This window comes from Onychostruthus taczanowskii, unplaced genomic scaffold (assembly GCF_017590055.1).
Source record: "Onychostruthus taczanowskii isolate IOZ18803 unplaced genomic scaffold, ASM1759005v1 scaffold4, whole genome shotgun sequence".
NCBI lineage: Eukaryota > Metazoa > Chordata > Aves > Passeriformes > Passeridae > Onychostruthus > Onychostruthus taczanowskii.
This window is the reverse complement of record NW_024501459.1, coordinates 6,265,303-6,289,476: the sequence shown is the minus strand read 5'-3', so window position 1 is coordinate 6,289,476 and position 24,174 is coordinate 6,265,303. Positions and strand designations below refer to the sequence as shown.

The window sequence follows — 24,174 nt, the reverse complement described above, 5'->3', positions numbered from 1 at the left end:
TCATTATCCCAGATTAACATAGTGTAATAAGGAGTATCATCACAGCTTTTTCTAGAACTGTTTTTGTAATCAGTATGTACAGAGGAAGGGAACTGATCAAACAATGTTTGGGACTCCTGTGACAATGAACAGGAGTTCTTCATTCTAAACCATGCTGTCCCCAAATACCTCTAAGGGTCCCTTGAGTATGGGAACTGTTCAATGAGTGTACTCCTCTTCTGGCGAGGCTGCCAACTCTTTTACCTGGTAATGCATAGTACAGGTCAGCCTGAGGGAAGATGGGGACCTGGGAGAGGGCACGTCCTCAGTTCTGTGTTGCCAGCTAGGGGAGCTCTGTCATTCAGAAACGGTATGAGCAAAAGAACATGACTTTAATATGCCTGCTACCCTGCCCCTGAGCTGTGCACTGGGAGGCCCAACTCTTGGAATGACTTAAATTCTTATAAAACTCCACATATGAAAGATTACTGCCAAATAAAATATTAAAAACAAATTAATATAAAAATATAATCTGGTGTTGAAATTTTACTATACTGGGGACATTTTAAATCTTTTTATCCTATGCACCCACATTAGTGATTATATGTTTAAAATAGCACTTTTTAAATGGTAGAAAGCCTGGTGTTCACAAATAATGTAAAAGTAAAATGAGTAGGCTGCTATGATATTACAACATGGAGGTACTTAGGTTGCACAGTCTGTAAAATGAGAACAGTAATATTTACCTGTCTCTCAGTGCTCTCAGTGTCAGGTCTTTGGCCGCTTTGCTGCTCTTCTGCAAAGCAGAAAATGAAAATGTTCATTCATTGCTCTTACCAATGATCTATCCATTACTTTCACTAGGAAGAAAAAATGAGAATGCTTGTAAAAGTGTTCCGAAAACATGTGCTTTATTGGAAAGATTCCCAGAAGCTACTGGCTGCAGAAGAGGACAGGTACCTGGCAAATTTCTTCATTTTTGCAAATTCATAATACTGAGAGCAGGTGATTTTGAGGAATAGAGGGATATGTATAGAGGAATGCACAATTTTGGTATATTTCACGATGCCTCAAGCACACGATAAACTTAACAATCAAAATATGCCCTATTTTAACTGTCAGCAAATACCAGATGAAATATGTTAGCTGAAGCCTTTCTCTGGACTCTTTAGTTCAGCCATTTTACCTTGTGTTTCCTGGGAGCTCATGTAAGTAGTTATTTGCCATGGGTCAGCCAATGCTTATTTCCTGAAGGTGAAGGAAAGAAATTTTATATCCATGAGTATGAGCGCAAACAAAATTTGTTTCAAGTGCCTACGATGACTATTCAGCTATCAGTAAACCTCATTTGATCATTCAGTAGACCTGTATGGGTCAATACACATGCAGTGGCTCTGTAGAACATAAGTTTTCATTTTTTTTTCCAAGTTATTATATTTTGTCTACAATGACTACTGAGAATATCCTTCACATGTCAAAATTAAGGATGCAAAAGTTGAAAAGCACAGTGCTAATGTAGCCCTGATTCAGACCCTTGAGTGTATGTGTTCATCTTTTTGACCAGTCCCTTGCTTTTGATGTGCAGAACTAAACTGGGTGACTACTGCTGTAGGAATGAACAAAGCTGTTCTTCCATGGATTGGTTGCAAAGGCTGGTTATAGTGAATATAAGTGATTAGAAGTCATCACACTCAGTGTGGCTACAAGGAAACTGCTCTCAGTCACATCCAGAGCCAAAGTGTATCCATCCCTGAGAGCAGATTCTGTTTGGGAGCTACTGTTTTGTTCATCATTTCTTAGTGCCCTACATGTCATCACCATGATATGGTTTGCAGAGGTGTTGTAGATTTACAGCTGTAGCTGTAGTCACATGTTTTGAACATATAAATGTAAAATAATATGAAAAGTTGTGCTTTAGAAGTCTAAAGTTTTACATCCACTATTATAAGATGCCTAGGACAATTTTAGTTTTATGCTAGCCATGACTCAGATGTTACTGCTAAAATAAAATTATCAGCTGATCCCTAGTCACATATGGAAGCACCGGTAAGCAATGGGAACAAACACACTCAGGAAATAAGGAATTCTGTGGTGGATAGACTATTGGGATGCTTTGATTACCTCATGTAGTGACAAAGATAAATGAAATGTAAAATAATCAACTACCTGCTCAGTGCTGCTGAGGCACTGCATAGAACAATAGGAAGTGATCAAAATTGTAGCATTCTTCTTTAAAATAGCAGTAAACTAAAAGTATCACAGCATCTGGACATTTCTTACATTGCGGCCATAGTACAACTCATTAGTAGTTCAGAACAATTTACCTATAGCCCCTGAGCACAGCAAGCAGATATAATTCACAGACATATCCAGACTGATCTGCATGGGCAGATAATGTACATGACAGGAATCAATCTTCAGTGCTGACATATTAGCATTACAGAAGTTGTTTAGCTCAGATATTAGTAAACATCCTGCATCACCAGTTGTTTGCGTTGTGTTAAGGTCTAACACATCACAGTGTAGCAGAGTTGGGTGGGAGGATCTGTGTCCACCACAGCCGCTGGAGCTCATCACTTGCTGTCATAAGAAACTGCCAGTAAGCTGAAACCTCAGCTTAGAGACCCAAAAAAAACCCTCAGACAAGAGGCACACTCTGTCTTCTGCTGGTTCTGTTAACAGTTGAAGAGCATGCAACACCTTAATCTGTAAGATTTATCAAAACTACTCTGTCCCAGCCAAATGTGCAGGTTTCTCAGTTGAAAAGGTGCTTCTCATCACTGTTATGCATTATTCATGCTTCCTGTACCCTGATTTGTTGTAGAATGAATCAAAAAGGTCAAAGAGAGAAGGGACATGTGGAGATTACCCTTGCTCAAAGTATGATGAATTAGAGCATGTTGCTATGTCCAGCCAGGTTTTGAATGCCTCTGAGGATAGAGACTCTATTGCCTCTCTGGGCAACCTGTTCCTGTGTACAGTAAAAAAAGTGTTTCTTTATGCTTAAATGGCATTTCCTGTGTTTCAACCTGTATCCATTGCCTCTTTGCCTTTCCCTGGATGCCATTGAGAAGAGCCTGCCTCTGCCTTCCTCACTCCTCTCATCAGGTATTTAAATACATTGATAAGATCCTTCCTTGAACCTTATGTTCTCCAGGCTGAACAGTCCCAACTACCTCAGCTTCCCCTTGTATGTTAGATTCTCCCATCCCTTAATCCTTTATACCCCTTTATGCCCCTTCACCTGCTCCAGTTTGTCCATGTCTCTCTCACAGTAGGTAGCACAGAACTGGGTCCAGCATTTAAGACATCTTATGAACTCTTAGGGGAAGGATAGCCTCCTTCAATGGGCTGCCAGAGCTCTCCATAATGCAGCCCTGGAAGCTGTTGGTGGCTCTGCTGCAATGCTGGCTCCTGTTTAATTTGGGCACTGTGAGGACCGCACAGTCTCTTTCTAGAAAGTTGCTTTCCAGACAGTTGTCCATCAGCCTGTATGGTGCATGCCTCCCTAGTGCAGAATTTTATGCTGCTTTTTGTCAAATATTTTGAGATTTGTGTTTTGTCCTTTCTCATCCTGCCAAAGTCTTTATGAAAGGCAGAAGAAAAAAAATAGTGTATTGGCCATTCCTATTCAATTTTCTATCATCTGCAAATTTGCTGAGGGAGATGCAGTCTGTCCCATCTTCTGAGTCACTGTGAAGCTCTTAAACAGTGCTGAACTCAGTACTGAGCCCTGGGATGCACCTCTGATGACTGGCCTTCAGCTGGACTTTGTGCCTCTGATTATAACTTGTTGAGCCTGGATTAAATGCCAGGTTTCAATCCTCTTCACTGGAAATTTATCTAGATTCTATTTCCTCACTTTGTTGATTAGGATGTTTATGGCAGGCTGTTCAAAGACTTAGTGTTGAGATAAACAATATCCACTGAGCTAAAAACCTTACCACAGAAAGTTGGTTAAGTACAGAATCCTCTTCAAAAACCCATACTGGCTACACCGAGGTACATTCTTTTCCTTCATGTGTTTGAAAATTTTTTCCAGGATTTCTTGCTCCATCACCTTTCCAAGGGTTAAGGTGAGGCTGACTAGACAGTAGCTCCTCAGACCATTCTACTTGTCCTTCTTGAAGATAGGAGCGTTTCCTTTCTACCAGGGGACCTCTGCTGGTGGCAGGGACTGCATGGATTATGTATGGATTATGCATGGATTCACATAATCCATTTCCCTCAGGATCCCATCAGGACCCATGGGCCAGGTTGTTAAGTTTGTTTAAATGTTCCCTAACCTGATCCACATCAATGTCCCAGTCTGTTTCTCTGATCTCAGGTGCCTGGCACTTCTGAAAGCCAGTCAGACCAGCAAAGATTGAGGCCAAGACATCTAGTGCCTCAGCCTTTCCCATCTCCTTTGTCATCAGATATTCTGTCATGTTTAGTAGCTAGGTGGGTTTTCCCTAGGCTTCCTTTTATTGCTGAGATATTTGTAGGAATCTCTCCTGTTACCCTTCAGTTCTATCTCAGATTCAGCACCAGGATAGCTTTGACTTTCCTTACCTCATCCCTGCCCTTGCAGAGCATGTCTCTACAGTCTTCCTGGGTGACCTGACCCTGCTTCCACCTCCTGTATGCTTCCTTTTTGTGTTTCATTTTTTTACTGGGTTGCCTTGCTTCCTGCACATAGGAATTATTGAGTTTGGACAAGGTGCTACTTAAAAATCAACCAGCTATCCTAGACCCCTCTTCTCTTATGGGATTTTTCCCATCAGATCCCTGAGTAAGACCAAATCTGTTCTCCAGAACAGGTAGTAATTCTGCTTTTTTACTTTCTCCATCCTCTCATGATCTTGAGCTCCACTTTCTAATGGTTGCTGCAGCCAAGGCTGACAGTCACCTCCACAGTCATGTCATCTGAGAGGGGCTGGCCAGTCTGATGAACACAGACTTGTGTTTCCTGTTGTCCATCCTTTTAAATCTTTCCATAGGAAAGAAGGTATTTTTTCTGACTGTAGACAGAAGATAATTATTTTCAGCCTGAAATGTGAATACTGGTTATTTTAAGTAAAATTAAAACTATGTACTTTCACACACAAACACACCCCTGGTTTCAAACACACACCACAAGACATATGATTTGTAGTATTAAATGCCTTTAGGATATGAGAGAGAATTACTGCTGAAACTCAAACAAAAGATAGCATTACACTTTTTACCCATCACCAAGGATGAGACTAAATGAAGTCCTAACTCCCAGCAGCATGGCTGTGAAATGGAATGTCTTAAAAAATGTGCTTTTCTCTTCTTGCAGATCAAATATTCTATCATGCACCCAGGGACTCATGTCTGGCCCCACACAGGGCCCACTAATTGTCGGCTGAGGATGCATTTGGGCTTGGTGATTCCCAAGGAAGGCTGCAGAATACGGTGTGCCCAAGAGGACAGGTATGGTTGCAATATTGGGGGTTTTTTTTACTGTTTTGGGGGAAAGGGGGTTGCTTGCTTAGTTGTTTTTGGGGTTTTTTTTCCCCACTTTCCTCAAGACTGAAGAAGGGATGGGACTGCATGTAGTTAAAAAATGAAAAAAGGGGGTGTTTTGATGACCAGAATGTATAACATATTTCATTAAACCAGCAGTTTGCACTCTGACTCATGGTAAAAACTTATAAATATCAGTTCTGAAACAGTGCCAGGAGAATCTTTTGGTACAAACCTGCTCTTCTCTGCTATGGCATGGAAATAACAGTGGGTTTGGTCAATGGGCTCTCTGTTTACCTTTACAATCCCAGCCCAATATTGCTGCCAACGGAGTTCCTGTATTTATTTTGATTTTGAAGAGATGTAGAATTTGTTGCTGCTTTGGCAGAAGCTGACTAAGATATACCAGCATTTTCAGTGCTGTGACAGAATACCATGGTACTTCTGGCAGAAGCCTCCTTTTCAGTTTGTGTTATTTGTTGTAATTCAGTTAAAATATTCCAGTTGAAGTTGATCTCAGGATGAAGACATCTGTGAAATTTTAGGCACAATGAATTATTCAGGTGGCAATTTTATTTTAAAGTGTGCTTTAAGGGAAGTTTCCTACCCATGATGGAAAAATTGTACTGAATTTCAAGTCAGTTTTATCTCAGTTTGCTCTGTCCAAAATGAAATTAAATGCTTATACATTTACAATCAGGGCATATACTCCCCTTAGAAATATGGGAAAATGTGCTAAGTTTTTTGTATTATATTATTAAAAACAGAAAGAAAAATGTAGTGTCTACACTATTTTGCTTATTGCTTACAGGCTAAATTTGCTGGACTTAAGTGAAATTCTCATGATGCTTAATATCTGTACATATATTTTGAAAGATTCTGCACCTTCTGAAGACAACAAGTGCTGATTTTGAATTATTTTCAATGTACTAATATAATTAATGGTAGAAATATAATTAATTTGATAGTGAGAAATGAAATGCTGCTTCTGTCTGCATGGCTGCAATACATAGCAAAGGAGGTTATTTTTATAGCATTTGAGAACAACCACAACTGGAAATCTTTGTAATTTTTGAGGATAGAATTATCCAGCTGTTAATAACAAAAAGTGTTGTTGCTATACTCTCTGCTGACATGTAGCTTATAGTCAGTGACTATAAGCTATACTATATACTCTATACTCTCTGCTGACATGTAGCTTATAGTCAGTGTTACAACCTACACTACCTACATCTAGAAAGTGACATTTTTTTTCCAACATGCCAATCCAATATCCAAATCAAGTTGGGTGGAAGGATAGGTAGCTAATTGCCCTAGAGGACTGATATAGAGGCATGGAGCCTTTTCACTTTAGGACGTTAATGTGAGTTCAGATTGGTGGTGACTGCATGGCATTACCATTAGGTGGCTGTTTAGTAGCTGGTGTGAACAAAATAGTGGTTTTGCTCTGCTGCCAAGAGAGCAGGTGTCCTCAGCTCACCACCTGTTATAAGGCTGGCACCCTTCTTTGTCTTAACCTGGACAGAAGGGATAATCCTGTGGAGAATGAACTTAACTACTTCCTTGGTAGCAACACTCCCTCAAAGTCAAGAGCAGAAGAATGCCTGCTGCTGCAGACAGAACGTAGAGCATGTCAGTGTCCAGATTCCAGAACCTGGGTCAGACTTATGCATCAGACATATTTATTTCACATGTAAAACACTCAAGAGCTGACTGCACCTTCTGCTGAAATGTGTTAAGATCAGTTGCTTACAGCACGAGGTGTACATTCAGAAACAAGGGTGAGATTTTCCCTGGAAGCACTCAAAGTGTGTCTGCTGCTGGCAGTGAAAGGGCTTTTATATATCCTTCCCCTATGGCAGAGGAGGTGTGTGAACTGCTGGCAAAGGGAATGGTGCCAGGAGGAAGACTTAGCCTGAGCACTTTCCATTCCTTTCCTCCTGGTGGCTCAGAGCAGTGGTAAACTGGTGGTTTCCAATAGGAGAGCTGGCTGGAAGAGGAGGGTTAGCACCATTGCTTTTCTGGCCTCCTGTGCCACTGCTATGTGTGTGAGAGAGCGAACAGAAACAATGAGAATTTCATGCTTAGTTACCTCTGTGCCACCAGCATGGCTGTTTAGAGGGTCACAGTGCGACTTATTTGATGGATAGGCAAATCCTCACTGTGTAGTGCTGTGTTTTACTCCTTCATTTGCAGAAGAGCTTTTTGCAGCTGTTTGGAGTGGGTGTACCTTGCAGTTGAGGGCCACACAGATGATCAGAAGGCTGAAACACCTCTTCTATGAGGAAGGGCTGAGAGAGGTGGGGTTTTTTGACTTTGAGAAGAAAAGGGTCCAGAGAGACCTCATGATAGCCTTTAAGTACATGAAGGGAGCTTTTAGGAAAGATTGGGACAGTTTGTATCAGATAGGTTGCAACAGGACAAGGGATAATGCTTTTAATCTAAAAGAGGGTCAGTTTAGATTATATATGTTATAGATAAAAATCTATAAAGCCAATTTAATAATTTAAAAAATTAGATTTTATTTCCCGACTGATACACGTCTCGATAGCCACAATCAAAGGGACGGCATCAGTCCCGGGATCAGCGCTGGGTGAACACTGATCTGACCTCTATCACATCGGATCCCCTCTGTTCACGAATGCTGTCCCTGTCTGGGTAGTTTTTATACAGTTTATTCCACCTGAGGCAGAATCTCTTTTCTTCTTTTCATGGCTTCACATATTCATGAACACATATTCTGTGTTGAGCTGGACAAAACCGTGTCCAGGAAGCAATGTAGGCCAATCATCGAGTTACAGGAACCGGCACTGAGATGTGTGCTCCTGGTGGCTCTGGCTATCTCGAGATACTTATCGAGTATTCATCACCTGGGTGTTTCCTGGACCATCCTGGAGAAGGGCCCATCTCTGTGCTGAGCCATGTTCATGCATTTGCTAATTAGGTCCTTCTTTCTGCTGCAAGCTGCGTTTTCGCAATTTTGTGAAGCAATCTCTCCGGCTCTGGCTTGTGTGTTTAAAACTTTAAAGAATATTTCTTACAAACATAACATATTCCCCATATATTTCACATAAGCACGAATTATTCCAAATCATATATAATAATATATGAGGGAGAAGTGTTTTATAGAGAGAGTGGTGAGACACTGGAACAGGTCACCCGCAGGAATTATAGGTGTTCCATCCCTGGAAACATTCACGGTCAGGCTGGACAGGGCTTTGAGCAACCTGATTGAGTTGAAGATGTCCCTACTCATTGCAGGTGTTGTCTTTCAAGGTTCTTTCAACCCAAACTATTATGATTCTATGTTTCTTGTTCTGTATAGCATTGATAATTTTAGGTCACTTGGCCATTTTGAAGTCCCAGCTCTGTAAAGTGCAGGGTATAATGCACAAAACTGGTAGGTAAATATTACCTATTTCTCATAATCCAACATCGCTATCAAAGAAGGTAATCTTATCTTGAAATGAAGGTGAAGCTAGAACCATTATGCAGAAGCTAGTCTGGATCTCACCTTTAACAGGTGACACTAGAGAATTATGTGGAAACTACTCCAAAGTGGCTCAGCACCAGACCAGAACAATATGGTCCCTGTGTTACTACTAAGAAGTGTTTCTCACACCATCAGGCTTCTAGAAAATATTTATTTGCATGCTAATAGTGGGGTTTGTAGCCCTTTCAAAAGAGGCTAATAGTCCCGTCAGCTTTATGACTTTTTCTTTGTTGTGCAAAACAGCCAATCCCATTATGATGCAAATTATAGATCCTGGGTTTTAACCTCTGAAGCTACTTCATCTGGGTGCCTGAGTTTTTATTGTCCTTAACTGAGTTGCACTTTCAGGCTATTTAGAGCAGTTCTTTTCAGGCTTGATTTAATTAAAAAAAAAAAAAAAAAGAAACAAAAAAATCCTCAAAAAAACCCTAAACCAACCAAAAACCCAGCTACTCCCCCAACAAGAAAAACAACACTAGATCTCAATTGCTCCAGACAAAGCAAAGCCAAATCCCCCAACCCTACCCACCAAACACCCCTGGCACCACCTCCCAAAAAAACCCTACTCAAATCCACCCAAAATCAACCCCCCAAAAACCCCAGAAAAAAACTCCAAAAAATAAACCAACACCAAAAAACCAAACCAAACGAATTATACTATTACTATTATACTATATTATATTCAAAGTCTGCTTGAATTTTTTTTACCACATTATAGCATTGCAAGTGGTTTACTCCCGTGGACTTTAATAAAACCAATGTAGCTTTAGTGCAGTACCAGTAACTCAGGGTCTGTGTGACGTACAACATTTTCATTGCCAGATAACTGATGTGGTAGCAAAAAACCCCACCTGATCATATTTGAAACCTGAAAAAGTCTGTTTATCTGGGCCTTTAAGGCATGTGCAAGTCAGTGTGAATTTTTTTCACTATGTTATGCGCTTTTTTTTAAATTATGTTTAGCTGATTATTTTAATTGATCCTGTTTCAATTTCTCTTCAGAACCTTTCAGCATCACCCCATAAATTTTGATGGTTACTTTTTCCTTTTGCTGAATTACAAATATGAAGATGAATTGGAAGTATGAACCTAGTTTTCAGCCTGTTTTTGAAAAAGAAATTGTTTTCTCTGTAAATGAATATCTGAATGAGCTTAAGCAATGCATTTACATCTTTGATGGCAAGGCCTTTGTTTCTTTACCATTTTTACTGTTCATAGTGCTTACTTCCATCTGAGGGCATTCATCCTCTTGGATTGCTTCAGCTCCTGAGGGATCCTGTTAAAAAAAATGAGTGTGTGTGTGTTCACGGTAGAGTGGCTTTAGGAAAGAATGTTCCTTTGACCGTTGTTACCTTGACTGGTATTCATCCTGTCTCACCTGGAGGTGTATAATCAGGTGTTAAACTTCTCTTCAAAATTATGAATCCAGGTCTCAGCAGGCTGGACAAGCTGCCAGCTGAAACGTGTTGAAGTTCAACAAATACAAAAGCAAAGCCCTGCAGCTGAAAACAGATAAACACCTTGCAGCTGTAGTGGCTGGGTGATGGCTGCCTAAAAAACAGCTTTGCAGAAAAGGGCTTAAGGACCCTGGGGACCAAGTTGAACATGACTTATAATCCTCTTTTGTATTGATGAAGTCTAGCTGTGTACTGGACTGTGTTAGTAAATTTGTAGGAAACAGTTTGAGCGGTACAATATTTTCCTCTCTCTTCTGCATTCAAGACGCTGCTTCTGGAGTACTGTGTCCAGTTTGGGATACTTTAGTACAAAAAAAGTCATTGATAAACTAGAGAGACTCCATTGGAGGATGGATAAGATGATCAGGAGGAGAAACTCAACAAACTGATTGGAGTCTGGAAACCAGAAGGCTATAGGGTAGCCTAGTTACTCTCTTAACTACTAATGGGTGACTGTGAGGAAGACAGAGCCAGACTCTTTTCAGAGAGGTGCAGTTGTAGTATGAGAGGTAATGAACACAAGTGACAGTGAAGGAACTTGTATCTAGGTAAAAGGGAGTTTTCACAGTAAGATGGTAGAGTGCCCATGGTTGCAGATATCTCAGGCTCTTCACTAGTGGATTGATTAATATTTCATCTAACCTCAAAGTTGGATCTAACTTTGCAGTGAGTCCTCCTATGAGCAGAGGCTTGGACCACATGACCTTCCAAAGGCATTGTTCTGATTTTTAGGAAAAGCAAATTGGTTCAAAGTAATTTCTTTTTGAACCATATGGCCATGTTACTAGTCATTCCCTCAGTCTCCATCACTTATGTACATCACTGATGTATCTGATTAGAAATGAAGAAAATTGGATTATCATACCAGTACTATACTTACTCAAGTAATTAAAAGTATAAAAAATAGCATACACCATAAATGTCTGAATGTGTTTGTGAGCATAACTGTGCAGAATGAGGGGGAAGGATCCCTCATAAGATAAAGGTCCATTAGACTAATCTTTCTGTAGTTTCTTTCAAGCTCCCATACTCCAGTCTCTCTGGATTAGGCAGTGAAATCTTGACTATGCAATCTGTACTGTTTAAATCTTTCTCATATTTCAAGGAGCATCTTCAGAGCTGATCTGTATCTTACCTGCTCCATGGCCCTTCAAGTACTACACTAAAGTATGTTCTTTTTTGTTTTACAGAGACTGGGAAGAAGGGAAAGTTCTTATTTTTGATGACTCCTTTGAACATGAAGTATGGCAGGATGCTGAAAGTTATCGCCTGATATTCATTGTGGATGTGTGGCACCCTGAGTTAACGGCTCAACAGAGACGTACCCTTCCTGCTATTTAGGGGGTTTCTTCTCATGTGTGGAGCAGAGGAGTATTAACTCCTTTGGAGTATGAAAATAGGATCAATTTATCCAGCATACAAAGTATACAAGCATTTTAAGGGTAAGAAAAGATAAGGATGAAATTCTACAATTGGAGTGGACTTGGTTTAAAAGCAAAAAGAAGCCATGTTTTGTTTCATATTGATACAGCACTGATGTGTATTGTTTTTCTGGCTGTAAGTCTGAAAACACAAGTTTTGTCAGCCAAAAAGCAATAGATCTGGATTTTCAAGCTGAGGAATGTGCAGATGTTTTTGCCATGCCTGTATTTTCTTTACAAAACCAGTCAGTCAGTCACCTGCTTGACTATGTTCAGGCACATGATTTACGATTTTACATCTAGGGAATAGTTCCTGGCCTTCTGTCTGGGAAGCAACATATAAGATATTTGCAAACATATGCACACAACTGACTTTGAAAACAGTATGCAAGTGTAACGTTAGCTGCTTTAGGCATAGAACATGTCCCTATGTTATCACTGTAGATAATGTGAATGGATTATATGTGTTTTGTACTTTTTCTACCTGAGTAACTGTATTTTTCTAGCTTAATTATGAACAAATCTTCTTTAATTAACCACTATTTTTAAAAAGGTTATATATATATATACAAGTGCGTCTCTAGCTATCAGCAGAAGGAAAACACTATATATGAACAAATTTCATTTTTGCCAAGTGTGGCCTTCTTCCGCCTTCCTGGAAATGTAAACAGAAACTTGCATAAAGCTGCCTAGGAAAGCTTTGTTCTTCTAAAACAGAATAGTTCTCTTAGTTAGCAGATGACCTTCAGTTTGACAATGTGATTTTGGAAAATGTTGAGCAAATCTGACATTTTTAGGCTCAGATTGTGAAGTACTTGACCATTCTTAGGATTATATGGTGAGCTGCTGTTTCTCTTCTCATTACAAAAGTTTCTGGTATTGTATCCTTTCTCTACCCACCCCCTTCTTCCAGGGGCTCCTCCTTGGTTGCCCTTGGGTGATCAAAAAAAAAAAAAAAAAATTCTTGTGCTTTGGGCAGAAGGACAAAGTCCAATTTGGCTTCCTGCCAGAATGCAGAGCAGACAAAGACCTTCAAGTTATTACCTTGTATTAACTTCCACTGCCAGCATCCTATAGAGTGCTAGAATGATGCTCTAATTGACCTAATGGTGTTTTCCTTGTCTTGAAATGAGTGACATTATGCTGAAGTAGTCTGATCACAGTACTGTTTACAGTGTACTCTGTATTTGCCATACAGAATTTACTATATGATAAAAAGGCCTATTTTCAAGAAAGAAAACTAGTTAGATATTTAAGCAGTTGCCAGATCTTTTGGGTCTGTACTGTTTAATGGGAGCTGGAGTGTGCAGGACCCTCTGCTTTTAACTTCTGAGAACACTAAGAGGAGAGGGAGAGCAGAGATTGCACTGCTGATGTTTGTGGCTGGCTGTTAGCTCCTCACCCACAGTGCCAGCTGGGTGTGGACAGGTGTGCTAGGGTGCTCTGGCCATCATTACTGAGGGTTGTGAGTGACAAACACTAAGCAAGGAGACTCTGAGATTACTTATTCTCTGCAGCTTTGACTTTCTTGTCCAAAAGACACGGAGCAGTTTTTATTTGTGTAGTACTCAGTGGTTTATTACTGCAGAGTCCACATCATGGCATTGGAGTATCGTGACCTGAAGGTCACATTTGCTGAAGCAAACTGCAGATAAGAGCTTTGCATTCCCATAAACTGAATGCTTTTCAGATTCTTTGTATTTTACTAGGTCATTAAATCTTGTAATGTCATATAACACATGGTGAATGCACCATGAATTAGTGTGAACAGTTTCTGGAAGTGTGCACTTTAATTTGCTTTTTTGAATATTAAACTGATAAACCCTGTCTTATCAAGAGCCACTTTTAGATAGCTAAGATAATTAGGTTTTAACGTGTTGTCCATATCAAAAATAAAAATGAAACTATACACAATGTACCAGAAAGTAGTAGTTCTCAGTTAATAATAATGAAAAACTGTAAAGATTTGTGAGTTTCACATAATATAAAAATGCTTTTGGAGATCATTTGGAGAATCATGTAAAACTGGAAATAAGGTACTTTTTGTGGGGGGTAAAAGAGTAAAAATATTTTTTAAATATCCTGTTAGCTGTCAAGTCAGAGCCTATATTTTATATCTTTATGAAATGATAAAGCAGTGCAAATTATAAGGTAATTCTCTAAAATAAAGACTGTGTGTGTAAAGAAAAAAATCAAGAACTTCTTAAACAAAAACTGATGATTTAGGAATATTTTTATTAATGTTGCATTTTAGTTTCTATAGCTCAGAGTAAAGGCTAAAGGAGTGGCAAAAGCTTTGAAGCTTTATTTATGAAAATCCATGCTGTCCTTCAGATTATTTCATTGTTCCTTTTTTAGGCTCATACTTTATCTTGTGCAATTGCATTTGGCAAATAGATAAAATTGGCAAATAGATAAAAGTAATCTCCCCAAGATATGTGTGTGCCAGAGCAGCACTGTTTATTTGATTGTGTAGTGATACATTAGCCATTTGAAAATTTTAAGTGCCTCAAATAAGACAAGGTGTTCCTGCAACACTGAAGGGAATCTATTCTATGCCCACCTGTCAGGGAGCAAAGAATGGATAATTTTTTCAGGTACAGTTACTAGATGAGCTCTGTATGTGGGGAGGATACACAGAGCAGAAATTCTGCAGTGAATTACTGGCATATTGTTTTAGCTGTTCCTGTTTGCCAAGTGGTATTCTGTCTTGGAAAAGCTTTTCAACATTGGAAATGCTAAGGGTAGAAGTGAAGGGAAGTGTTTTTTTTCAATGGAAATCCATTGCAATTTGCATTTTTTTTGTTGTTAGATTTATTTACAGAAGGAAATGGCAGACAAGGGCAATATAGTTTGTAACACAATATGTACTCATCACCGTGTTCCTCCCTGCCTGTTGTTACCTTGCTTGCACAGAATCTGTGAAAGAGCCTACGGTTAAATGCAGGCTTCATACAGTTATATACAAGGCATCATATGTATTTATTCACATCACAGTTAAAGAAAATAAATAATTTATCCTTTGTGAGGTTTCATCCTCAAGGGCTAGATTTCAGTGGTACTTGCACTTCTTGGGCAGGACAAGACCCAATTTAATGAACAGCGATTGTAACAGATCATTGCAAAGATTCAATGGCAGTGGGGGTAAGTGTATTAACAGAGACAAATCACAAACCAAAGTATTTCTTCCTCAGTGCTGCAGTATAATAGCAAATGTCTGTCTTTTTTTGTCTCTTGGTTTTTGCTTTCTGGTTTAAGCACATTCTCTGTACAAATCCAAATGCCTTGTAGTCTCTGTGAGCCCAGGGAAGAGAAGGGAGCTGCTGCCAGGCCTTGACATCCTTGTTTCCTGTAATAGGTGGTGATGATGTCAGGGCAGGGGGGGAATGGAAGAAACCCCAAAGATTAATGGGCTCAGTCATCTGACTTTTTTAATGTTCCTGCAAGCTTCTGCTTCTTTTTCTTACTCCTGTGTTGCCTTGCTGGGACCATCCACAGCCTTAAAGACTGTGTCTCTGTCATGGAGGCCAGGCTTTGTGTCAATGACATATTGCTGCAGTAAGAGGTTAGTCTGAGTGAGGTTATTCTGTACAAAAACTAGTGGGTAAATCCCAGGTGTGTTGATAGGATCTGGCAGGACGTCCTTTCTGTCCTATGCAGGCATAAAGTGTTGTTGTAGATAAAGGCAGTATTTTGTTAGTCCATCTGTTAGGGCTGGCCATGTCCACTTGACCTATATCATCACTTCAGCCTAACACTTGAGAATTCAGTGGGTGTTCCAGTGCACATTAAAAACCTTTGTGCCCATTATCATCTCATTTTGTATGTATGGTTTACACTGCTACCTTTGATATATTGTTGCCAACTGCTTGTTCTAGTGAATTGTCAATGTATGGCAATTTAATTGATGATTTAAAGTGTGTACAGTGATTGTAATTGTTTAAAGAAATAAAGTCACTGCACATGCAATTTGATAACGATTGTTCTTTTATTTCTTTAATCCGGTTTCCATTTCAATGAAGGGATGGTACTCTCTTTGCAGCTAGAGCAAACAGAGATATAACAAACTGATCTTTGGCATTTCAGTTCTTCTATTCTTCAACATTTCCTTCTAGCAGAAACTTGTACTGGATAATTAATTCTAAGTTTTCCTTTTTCATTTTAACCATGGCCCGCATCTGCAATCAGCATACCTTTCTGGCTACACTTTTCCCTGACTGCAGGAGGAAAGGGGATAAATGATTCTGCAGAGCTTTCATTTGCTGTTGTGATTTAAAGGAAACAATCTGGATTGAACCATGAATCACTGCTGAATTTGTCCAGTGTGTCTCCCTGGAACCACCTCCTTCACATGTGCACACACATGCACACACACATGTCTTATAGGCTCCTAACTTGCCTTTGAAAATTTTAATCATTATTAAAATCAAGTAATTGCATTTCAAATTGTGTGTGTCTGCTGCTCACACAGCTCATTCCACTTAGCTGGCAGTTTTAGAAGGGCTTCAAAAGTTAAGAACAATTTTTGCTAGGTACTGAAATGTGACCCCCGTATAAGCTGCATGGATGAGGCAGTCACAACGTGTCATGTTGAATAGCATTATGGCTGGCACTGGGGTTCTTTTTTAAATGCAAAATCCTTCTGTAAAACTCAAGCACTCTATAGATGCTGATGATTCTGCCCTCTCACCCAGATTACACTTGCTGATTACAATGTAAAGTTTAAATTCGAGATGCTTTTCTTTAAAACTCTTACAACCTTCACTTCTATGAAATGAACATCCCTGATGGAGTCTTCAGAAACACTATGAACACACCCTGGTTTCCTTCAACAGAGAATGCAGTCCAACATTTCCAACACTTTAATGTCACAAGTTAAAGAGGGGGAAAAAAAAAAAAAGAAATCCAATTCTTTGTGTATGGACAGGCTGCTGCGTGAGTAGAAGTTTCTCAGTTCCTGTTCAGCACCGGCCGTGGGGACAGATGGCTGGTGGCAGCTGTTACTTGGTCAGGAAACACGAAGGGCTGGTTATCGGCGAAACACGTGTGCGCGCGTGTGTCTGTGTGTGGAGGGCTCCGTGGGGTTCTGGCATGGTGGAGGTCTGCTCATGGATCTCCGTGGGGCTCGTGAGAGCTCAGTCCAGAGCTAGCAGTGGCTGGGTGTTCTCACTTTCCCCCTGGTCTTCGTGTTTCAGCGTGCCGGCTTCCACCACAGACTGGGACCTGAATGCAGAAAAACACACGCGATAGCAATGACTGCTGCAGATGCACTCACCTCCCGGGGGTCCCCGTGCTTCTTTTTATGGTCTTTGCTTTAGTCCATTTTCATCTTTATGGCTTTTCAATTCTTTTCTTTGGAAAGCATAAGGAATTTGGGAAACACTCCTTTAAATACAAGCAGGGAAGGCAAGATCATTGAAGATCTCAAATGCTTTCAAAATATTTAGTGCTTACCTACTATCCCTACTGCTGAACTTGCTCAGCAACTTAAAGAGCTTCCAGGGCAGAGCTTCCATGAGGTACCCAAGACCAATAAAGAAGATGGGGTTAATATGATGATGAGGGAACTTCTGGTGTGCCCAGTCCTGCAGTTTATCTCCCTGTCTACACCCTTGAAGCATAACTTTATTTAAAATTCATTTCTGTCTTCAAGGTGGGAAGCATAGTTTATACTTTGTTATTAATGGATTTAAAAAATTCCAACATGGGAAAAATGAGTAAACATTAGAGAAAGAAAAGCATCAAGATTTCTTGCAATAACAAAAGCTGAATGGGATCAAAATTGTGGGAAAATTCAAGACTATTTAAATTTCTGTGGTCTGTGTGCTGTAATGTTTGCTTGCTGAGCTGTGGAAGGAGGATCTGATGAATTTATTGTCACAGAGATTTGTTATCCTGCATTTTCTCTGTTTTGGGCTAGAAGTTGCCTCCCAATTTGGAGGAGAAAATGAGCTTCAGAGCAAGATCTCTGAGTGAATCTGGAACTTCTAGAAGGGGAGCTTTTTCATAAGTGGGGATAGAGTCATCCAGACCAGGAATTCACATAGTGTTGTTATAAAGAGCCAGTTTTCTTATGGATAGCTTTTAGAATTAGGAGTAGCTGTCATACCATACATGATGCATTTGTCGTTCCCAATTGTTCATTTATGCTTTAGCTATTTTGTGAGATTAGATGTCACCTCTCTTTTGATAAGAATCCTTAATAAATTACATCCTTTGGTACTGCAGGAATGAATATCGTGACTGTGAATAACTTGTATGATAATTATTCCTATTCTTATGCCTGGAGCTTTCATTAAAGCATAATAAAAAATTTTAATTTAAAAAAAAAATCTCCAAAGAAAGATAACAGAAACTGGATGCTCAATGGGAAGACTTTGTGCCATAATTTTCAAAGAAATTATGTTTGCCCAAATGTTTTCACTGCATATTTTTTACAGATATGTGACATGAATAGTGATTTATTATTGCATTTTAATATAGAAAAGCAGCTGATTTGGGAGATTATTCTAAATGGCAATTTACATATTTCTAGTATGAAGCAGCAAAAAATAATCATGTGGCATTCAAACTGTTACAGAATTGATTGAAATTGCAACATCACCAGGTTTTTATTTTCTTTTTGACTACTAAATTAAAATATTATTAAATAGTACCTGATTAATACTCATCACCAGTGTATTGTTTCTGTCTGACTCACTGCCCTTCAATGGATATAAAAAGTTGTGTATCCTTTGCAGCATTTCCCAGCACATAGCTGAAAGTTGCTGCTCTAAGTCAACTGTGAAAAATCTGAAAATTTTTCCTTTTGTCATCACTGCTGATCATCTCTGCTTTCATCTTATTACACACTCAAAAATTCTTGCATTCTCTAACAGCAAGATACATTGTCCAAATGCTTCTTGAGCTCTGGCTGGCTGATGCTGTGACCACTTCCCTGGGGAGCCTGTTCCAGTGCCCAACCACCCTCTGGGTGAAAAATCTTTTCCTGATATCCAAAATAAACCTCCCCTGACTCAGCTTCATGCCCTTTCCTCAGGTGCTGTCACTAGTTAGGAGAGTAAAGACATCATCACTGCCTTCCCTTCCACTTCCCCTCATGAGGATGCTGAAGACCACAATGAGGTCTCCCCATCTCCTCCAGGCTGAAAAACCAAGTGACCTTAGCTGGTCCTCATGTGGCTTCCTGTCCTGTCCATTCACCATCATCATTTGTCCTTTGGACACTCATTAATAGCTTAATAGCTTTATATTGTGGTACCCAAAACTGCACACAGCACTCGAGGTGAGGCTGCCCCAGAGCAGAGCAGGACAATCCCCTCCCTTGTCTGGCTGGAGATGCTGTGCCTGATGCCCCCCAGGACACACTTGGCCCTCCTGGCTGCCAGGGCACTGCTGACTCATGTTCAGCTTCCCATCAACCAGGACCCAGATTCTGGTTCCATTTGTCTCCAAGCTCTTGTTCCCCACACCATTCACACAACCAGGGTTGCCCCATGCCAGGTGCAGGATCCTTGTTAAGCTCCATATGGTTGGTGATTGCCCATCTCTCTGGTTTGTCAATGTCTCTCTGCAGGGCCACCCTGCCTTCAAGGGAGCCAACAGCTCCCCCCATTTATTGTTGTAAGCACTCCTTCCAGTGCTGCATCCACATGGTTAATGCAGCTGTTGAAGAGCACAGAGTGGGAGATGGAGCCCTGCAGAGCCCCACTAGTGACAGGTTGCCAGTCTGATGTCACCCCATTCTCTGTAACTCTTTGTGCCTGACCCATGAACCAGGTGCTCACCCATCACATGGTGTGTTTATCCAGCTGAGTACTGGATATTTTGTCAGGAAGGACACTGTGATAGACAATATCAAAAGCTTTGCTGAATTCCAAAAAGATCTCATTAACTGGCTTTTCTAGATCAGCTAGGTGGGTTACTCTGTGGTAGAAGGAAATCTGGTTTGACATGCAAGACTTTCTCCTCATCACCACCCTGAATGTGACCAATGACTGAATTATCCTCCAGGTGGTTTTCAGTACCTCCCAGAATAATTTTTTCTATGATTCTGCTGGGCACTGAAGGGAGACTAACAGGCCTGTAGTTTCCTCCTTCTTGCCCTCCTTGAATATTGGTACACTTGCCAGCTTTCAGTCAGCTGGGACTTCTCCAGGTCACCAAGACCACTCAAAAATCATCTAGAGAGGCATTGCAGTGACATCAGATAACTCTTTGAGGATTCTCAGATGAATCCCATCAGGCCCCATGGATTAGCAGGGATCCAGCTGGAGCAGCAGATCCCACACACGTTCAGGGTCAGCTGGGAGTTGATTATTCTCACAGTCATGTGAGAATCTCTCAGGGCACTGAGATTCCCTATATTTTTTGGCTGTAGAAATTAATATAAGACAAATACTATTTGGAAGAAGCACCCTATCTATTGGTTTCGTCTGGTTTTTGTGTATCTAGCACACTTTTAGTTCAAGGAAAGCAGTCATATTCTAGGTATATGCAAGCTTACACACTGTTTAGGGGGGTTTGTATGCTGTCTCTAGCAATAAGCCTAGGACTAAGACTAGTTTTTATTTTAAAAATACTGCTACCTGTTTTAGCTGCATTAGCATTTTATTCAGAGGACTTCACAACTACATTTCACATTTTTAAGACAACCTGTTCATGGTTCTTGAAAAGGTGTGTCTGTATCTAATTGCACCTTAACCTTCTATTGAAAAATAAATTGCAGTAAGACACCAAAGTACCTTTGCCCTGACTAGTCTTTGTAAATTGCAACCATCTTTGCATTCAAAGCACCCTCTTGCACAACAATTGAAGACATTTTGATTTAAAATGGTAAAAGAGCAGTTTAAAACTTCCCTTGTTTGGCAAGTAAGGGTTAAGATTTGGCCCTGTCAATGCAGTGGGTACTGTTCTGGTGGTTTCCCATGGCCAGCAGAAGCTGTTCATGGCACCAGACAAAAGCATCTCTGTTTCGCTGTCTTTCCATATCAATATGTTCCGATGGGATGGAGAAGTAGAACACAAAAGAATCATCTCAGTGATACTCAGTGACAGAAGAGGCAACAGACATAGATGGAAATACAGGAACTTCCATTTTTTACTGGGGAATGTTTAAACACTGAAACAAATTGCTCAGAGAGGTTGTGGAGTCTTCATGCTTAGAGATACTCAAAATCCAGATGGACACAATCCCGGACAAGCTGCTCTAGCTGACCCTGCACTGAGCAGGGGACTGGGTAGAAAGATCTCCAGAGGCTTCTTCCTCAACCTGTTTGTGATTCTGTGCCCACAGAAATACCAACTTTTCTGAACCATCCCAATCCATCTTTATCCTGACAGGGCAACTATTTTCTTTACAAGTCAATTATGCCTTTGGGGTGTCAGCCTTCACAGTGTGGATGACATTCAGCTGCTAAACATAGATCTCTATGGCCATTTAAGGCATTGTAGGGTATCCAAAACAACTGATTAGATAACTGAAGGTTATGGCTCTTGGTTTTATAAAAGACTTGTAGAGGACTCAGGTCCTCCTGGAGTAACAGATGGAGGCCAAAAGGCCATCATAGTGCCTAAAACCATTTAATTATACTTTGCAGGATGAATGCAGCTACTTTGTCATGTTTAAGAAATGTCCAAGTAATTTTCACCTGAGCCAGATATGAACTAATCATCTAAGCAGGAAACAAGAATAGCACTGGCCTTCTCCTGTCAATACATTTTAGTCACTTGTGTTTTGATTCATCTCATCATCAGGCATCTATGGTCACTCTGTGCTATAAATGGCAGAGAAATAAACATTATTGGGGTGCTATTCATCTGGCTTGTTCTAAACATATGGTATAAACATATGATTCATGGGTTACCTACATTTGAGTCCCTGCTCTGATGTGTTCTCATCTGTTAAAACCAGGGAGAACAGATTTCATGACTTTTGAGGCAATATTTCCTACATATCATAGCCACAACTGCCTCACACCTTCATTATTCACCGTCACTATATTATCTTCAGTACTCACTAGAAATATGACACTTGTCCTATGTGTTCTGCAGCTCTGGAATTATAAATGATTATATGTGAATTCAAAACCTTCTGGTTTCCTTCCTTTCTCAGCTAAAAATTCTCAGTAATCAGTTTGAAAGATACTTGGCTGTGGAGAATCTGTTTGACTTAAATTTTAACACAAGTAGACAATTGTTTGTATCACACAGATAGGGTCACTGCCCTCAGCTGGCAGACACTGTGCCTGTCTTTCTTTAACATGGTCCCTGTGGGAGACTTAGCTCCTGTAAGAGTACGTGATCACAGTGGAGTAGGAGCTAAATCTGAAGTAATTAAAAGACAAGTTAATGCCCATAGACTTTACTAGTCTAGATTCCAAGGCTGGGTAACCTTTCTTAGGAGAACAAAATGAAAATGGAAAGAGGAATGAATTCTCAGTCTCACTTCTGAACCCTAGGTACCATTTGAGTGTGGTCCATTTAAAGCGTCAATCAAACCCCCCATGGTTGTTTTACTGTTCAGCAAGAGTATTTAGAAGTCTGGAAAATCAACAATACCCAGCTGTTTCTCCAGCAGGCTGGCCATATATTTCAAATGACAGCACTGCATAGGTATGTACATCAATGTCTAAGAGAACAGATGGCTTTATGTGTGTGGCCACTTTTATGCAATTCTCTCCAATTCAGTCAAAAACCATGTAAGAAGACTGGATGCAGACTTCCTAGCTGTGCTGTTTTCAGAGAGCTCTTGTCAGAGTATAGCTGCAGTCAATCAGCTCACAGGAATTGTTTGTTGGGTATCAGGTTTGTTTCCCATAAAAAACACAGTACAAAATCCTGGGCTGAGCCAACAGTAAGTGCCAGGTATCACAGCATGTTTGTCTTTAGAGATATCCTCCAGTTCTCTGATCCCTCATTTTATGCTCTTCTTCACAGGAATGCTGATGTGCTGCAGCCCACAGGAGTGAGGACGTCTTTGTGCTGGGCTTCCTTTCAGGGGGTTTGTGAAGGAAAGAGGAGGTTGGCATGTTTTCTTCCCTGAACTCAGGAGGCTTCAAGTGCTCAGAGTGACACGCGGCAGATCACATTGAGTGACTCTGTTTTCTACCTCTCACCTCCCATCTGCTCATTTCCCTTAAATTCTATTCAGATTTCACCAGTACCTCAGGGCTGTTCATCTCCCAGTTATTCATTGCCTTTACAGAACACTGTAAGTATTTTTTTAAAATCACAGTCATGAATGTTTGTGCTGACAAGGTCTGAGGGACGTGCTTCTCTCTGTCTTTCTCCCTCCATCAGACTGCAGAGGTGGGTGCAGCACCTCAGAGCACACCTCACTCAAGTGTACGGCTTCACCACGTGGGAAAAACAAGGCTTTCTCCTTGGTATCACAGAAACAGTGCAGATATACAGGTGTGAAGTAATTGTGTCACAAGGTACTCTTTTGTTATTGAAGGTGCTTGGAAAGGAAATGCTCCCCAGCTGGTGTGGGCAGATGAAGCTAAGCCCTGCTTAGCAGTACACAATCCCAGTGCAGCAGCCATGGCATGTGGTTCTCTGCCCAGGCTCACAAGCACTGCTCAAATCTCTTGCCAAAGCAATTTTACAGCTTCTACACCTGGTGTTGGCTCACAGGTCTGCATTAAGACAGTGTATTGTGCAGCATTAAGCAGAATATTGTGCCACAGAGACCTACCCAGAGGGGCAGCTTTGGTACACCAATCTCAGCACTGCAAAGAGAAGCAGCAGCACCAATGTCTAGGGGCCCATCTGGGCTGGCAATGATCCACTGGCACGATGAGTCAGGGACAAGAGCAGTATGAAAACTCTGGCATCATCTTGCTGCCAAGGCTCAACCCTCAGGACAGTGGTGCCAAGGTGCTGCACTTCCCAAATGGAAGCTGACTTTGTGGCAGCAGTGACCATCTTTCTCCCTGGTGGTGAGCACACTATAGTGAGAGGTCTCGGAGTCGCTGTCTCACTAAAGAGGCAACTACTGCAGAGAGAACCCCAGCACAAAACCCCTGATCCTCCCTGCACCCACCAGTTCCTGCCATGCCCCTTTGTACCTGAGAGCTGGCCCCAGCTGCTTCTCTCCACACAAGCCCTGAGCACAGCTCACTGCAGGGTGTGCACAAAGAGGGATGGGGATGACACTGCGCCACGTTTGACTCTAGCCACGGCCTGGCTGTCTGAGCACCCAGTCCTGACCTGTCCCTTAGCCCACTGTCCAAGGATGTAGTGTGTATCCTTTGGCACTTGCTGTAAAGTCAGGTTTCTGATGGGCTGTGACAAGTTCTCAGCTTATTGCAGACACTCCAAATAGTATAAACATACAGAAATGCTTAAG

The 24,174-nt window shown here is 40.8% G+C and overlaps 2 protein-coding genes across 3 annotated transcripts in view; one reads left to right on the top strand and one right to left on the bottom strand.

Moving 5' to 3' along the window:
- ASPH (aspartate beta-hydroxylase) overlaps positions 1-15,794 on the top strand; it is a 114,497-nt gene extending 98,703 nt beyond the window's left edge. For both annotated transcript variants that reach the window (XM_041412810.1, XM_041412809.1), the window contains 3 exons: positions 844-935; positions 5,285-5,418; positions 11,592-15,794. In XM_041412810.1, the coding sequence (XP_041268744.1) occupies positions 844-935; positions 5,285-5,418; positions 11,592-11,742 (377 nt within the window). In that variant the 3' untranslated portion in view covers positions 11,743-15,794. The remainder of the gene's footprint in view (positions 1-843; positions 936-5,284; positions 5,419-11,591) is intronic.
- A 1,163-nt stretch (positions 15,795-16,957) lies between these two features.
- CLVS1 (clavesin 1) overlaps positions 16,958-24,174 on the bottom strand; it is an 87,406-nt gene continuing 80,189 nt past the window's right edge. Inside the window, 1 exon segment of the mRNA XM_041412808.1 lies at positions 16,958-17,045. Coding sequence (XP_041268742.1) covers positions 16,958-17,045 — 88 coding nt within the window.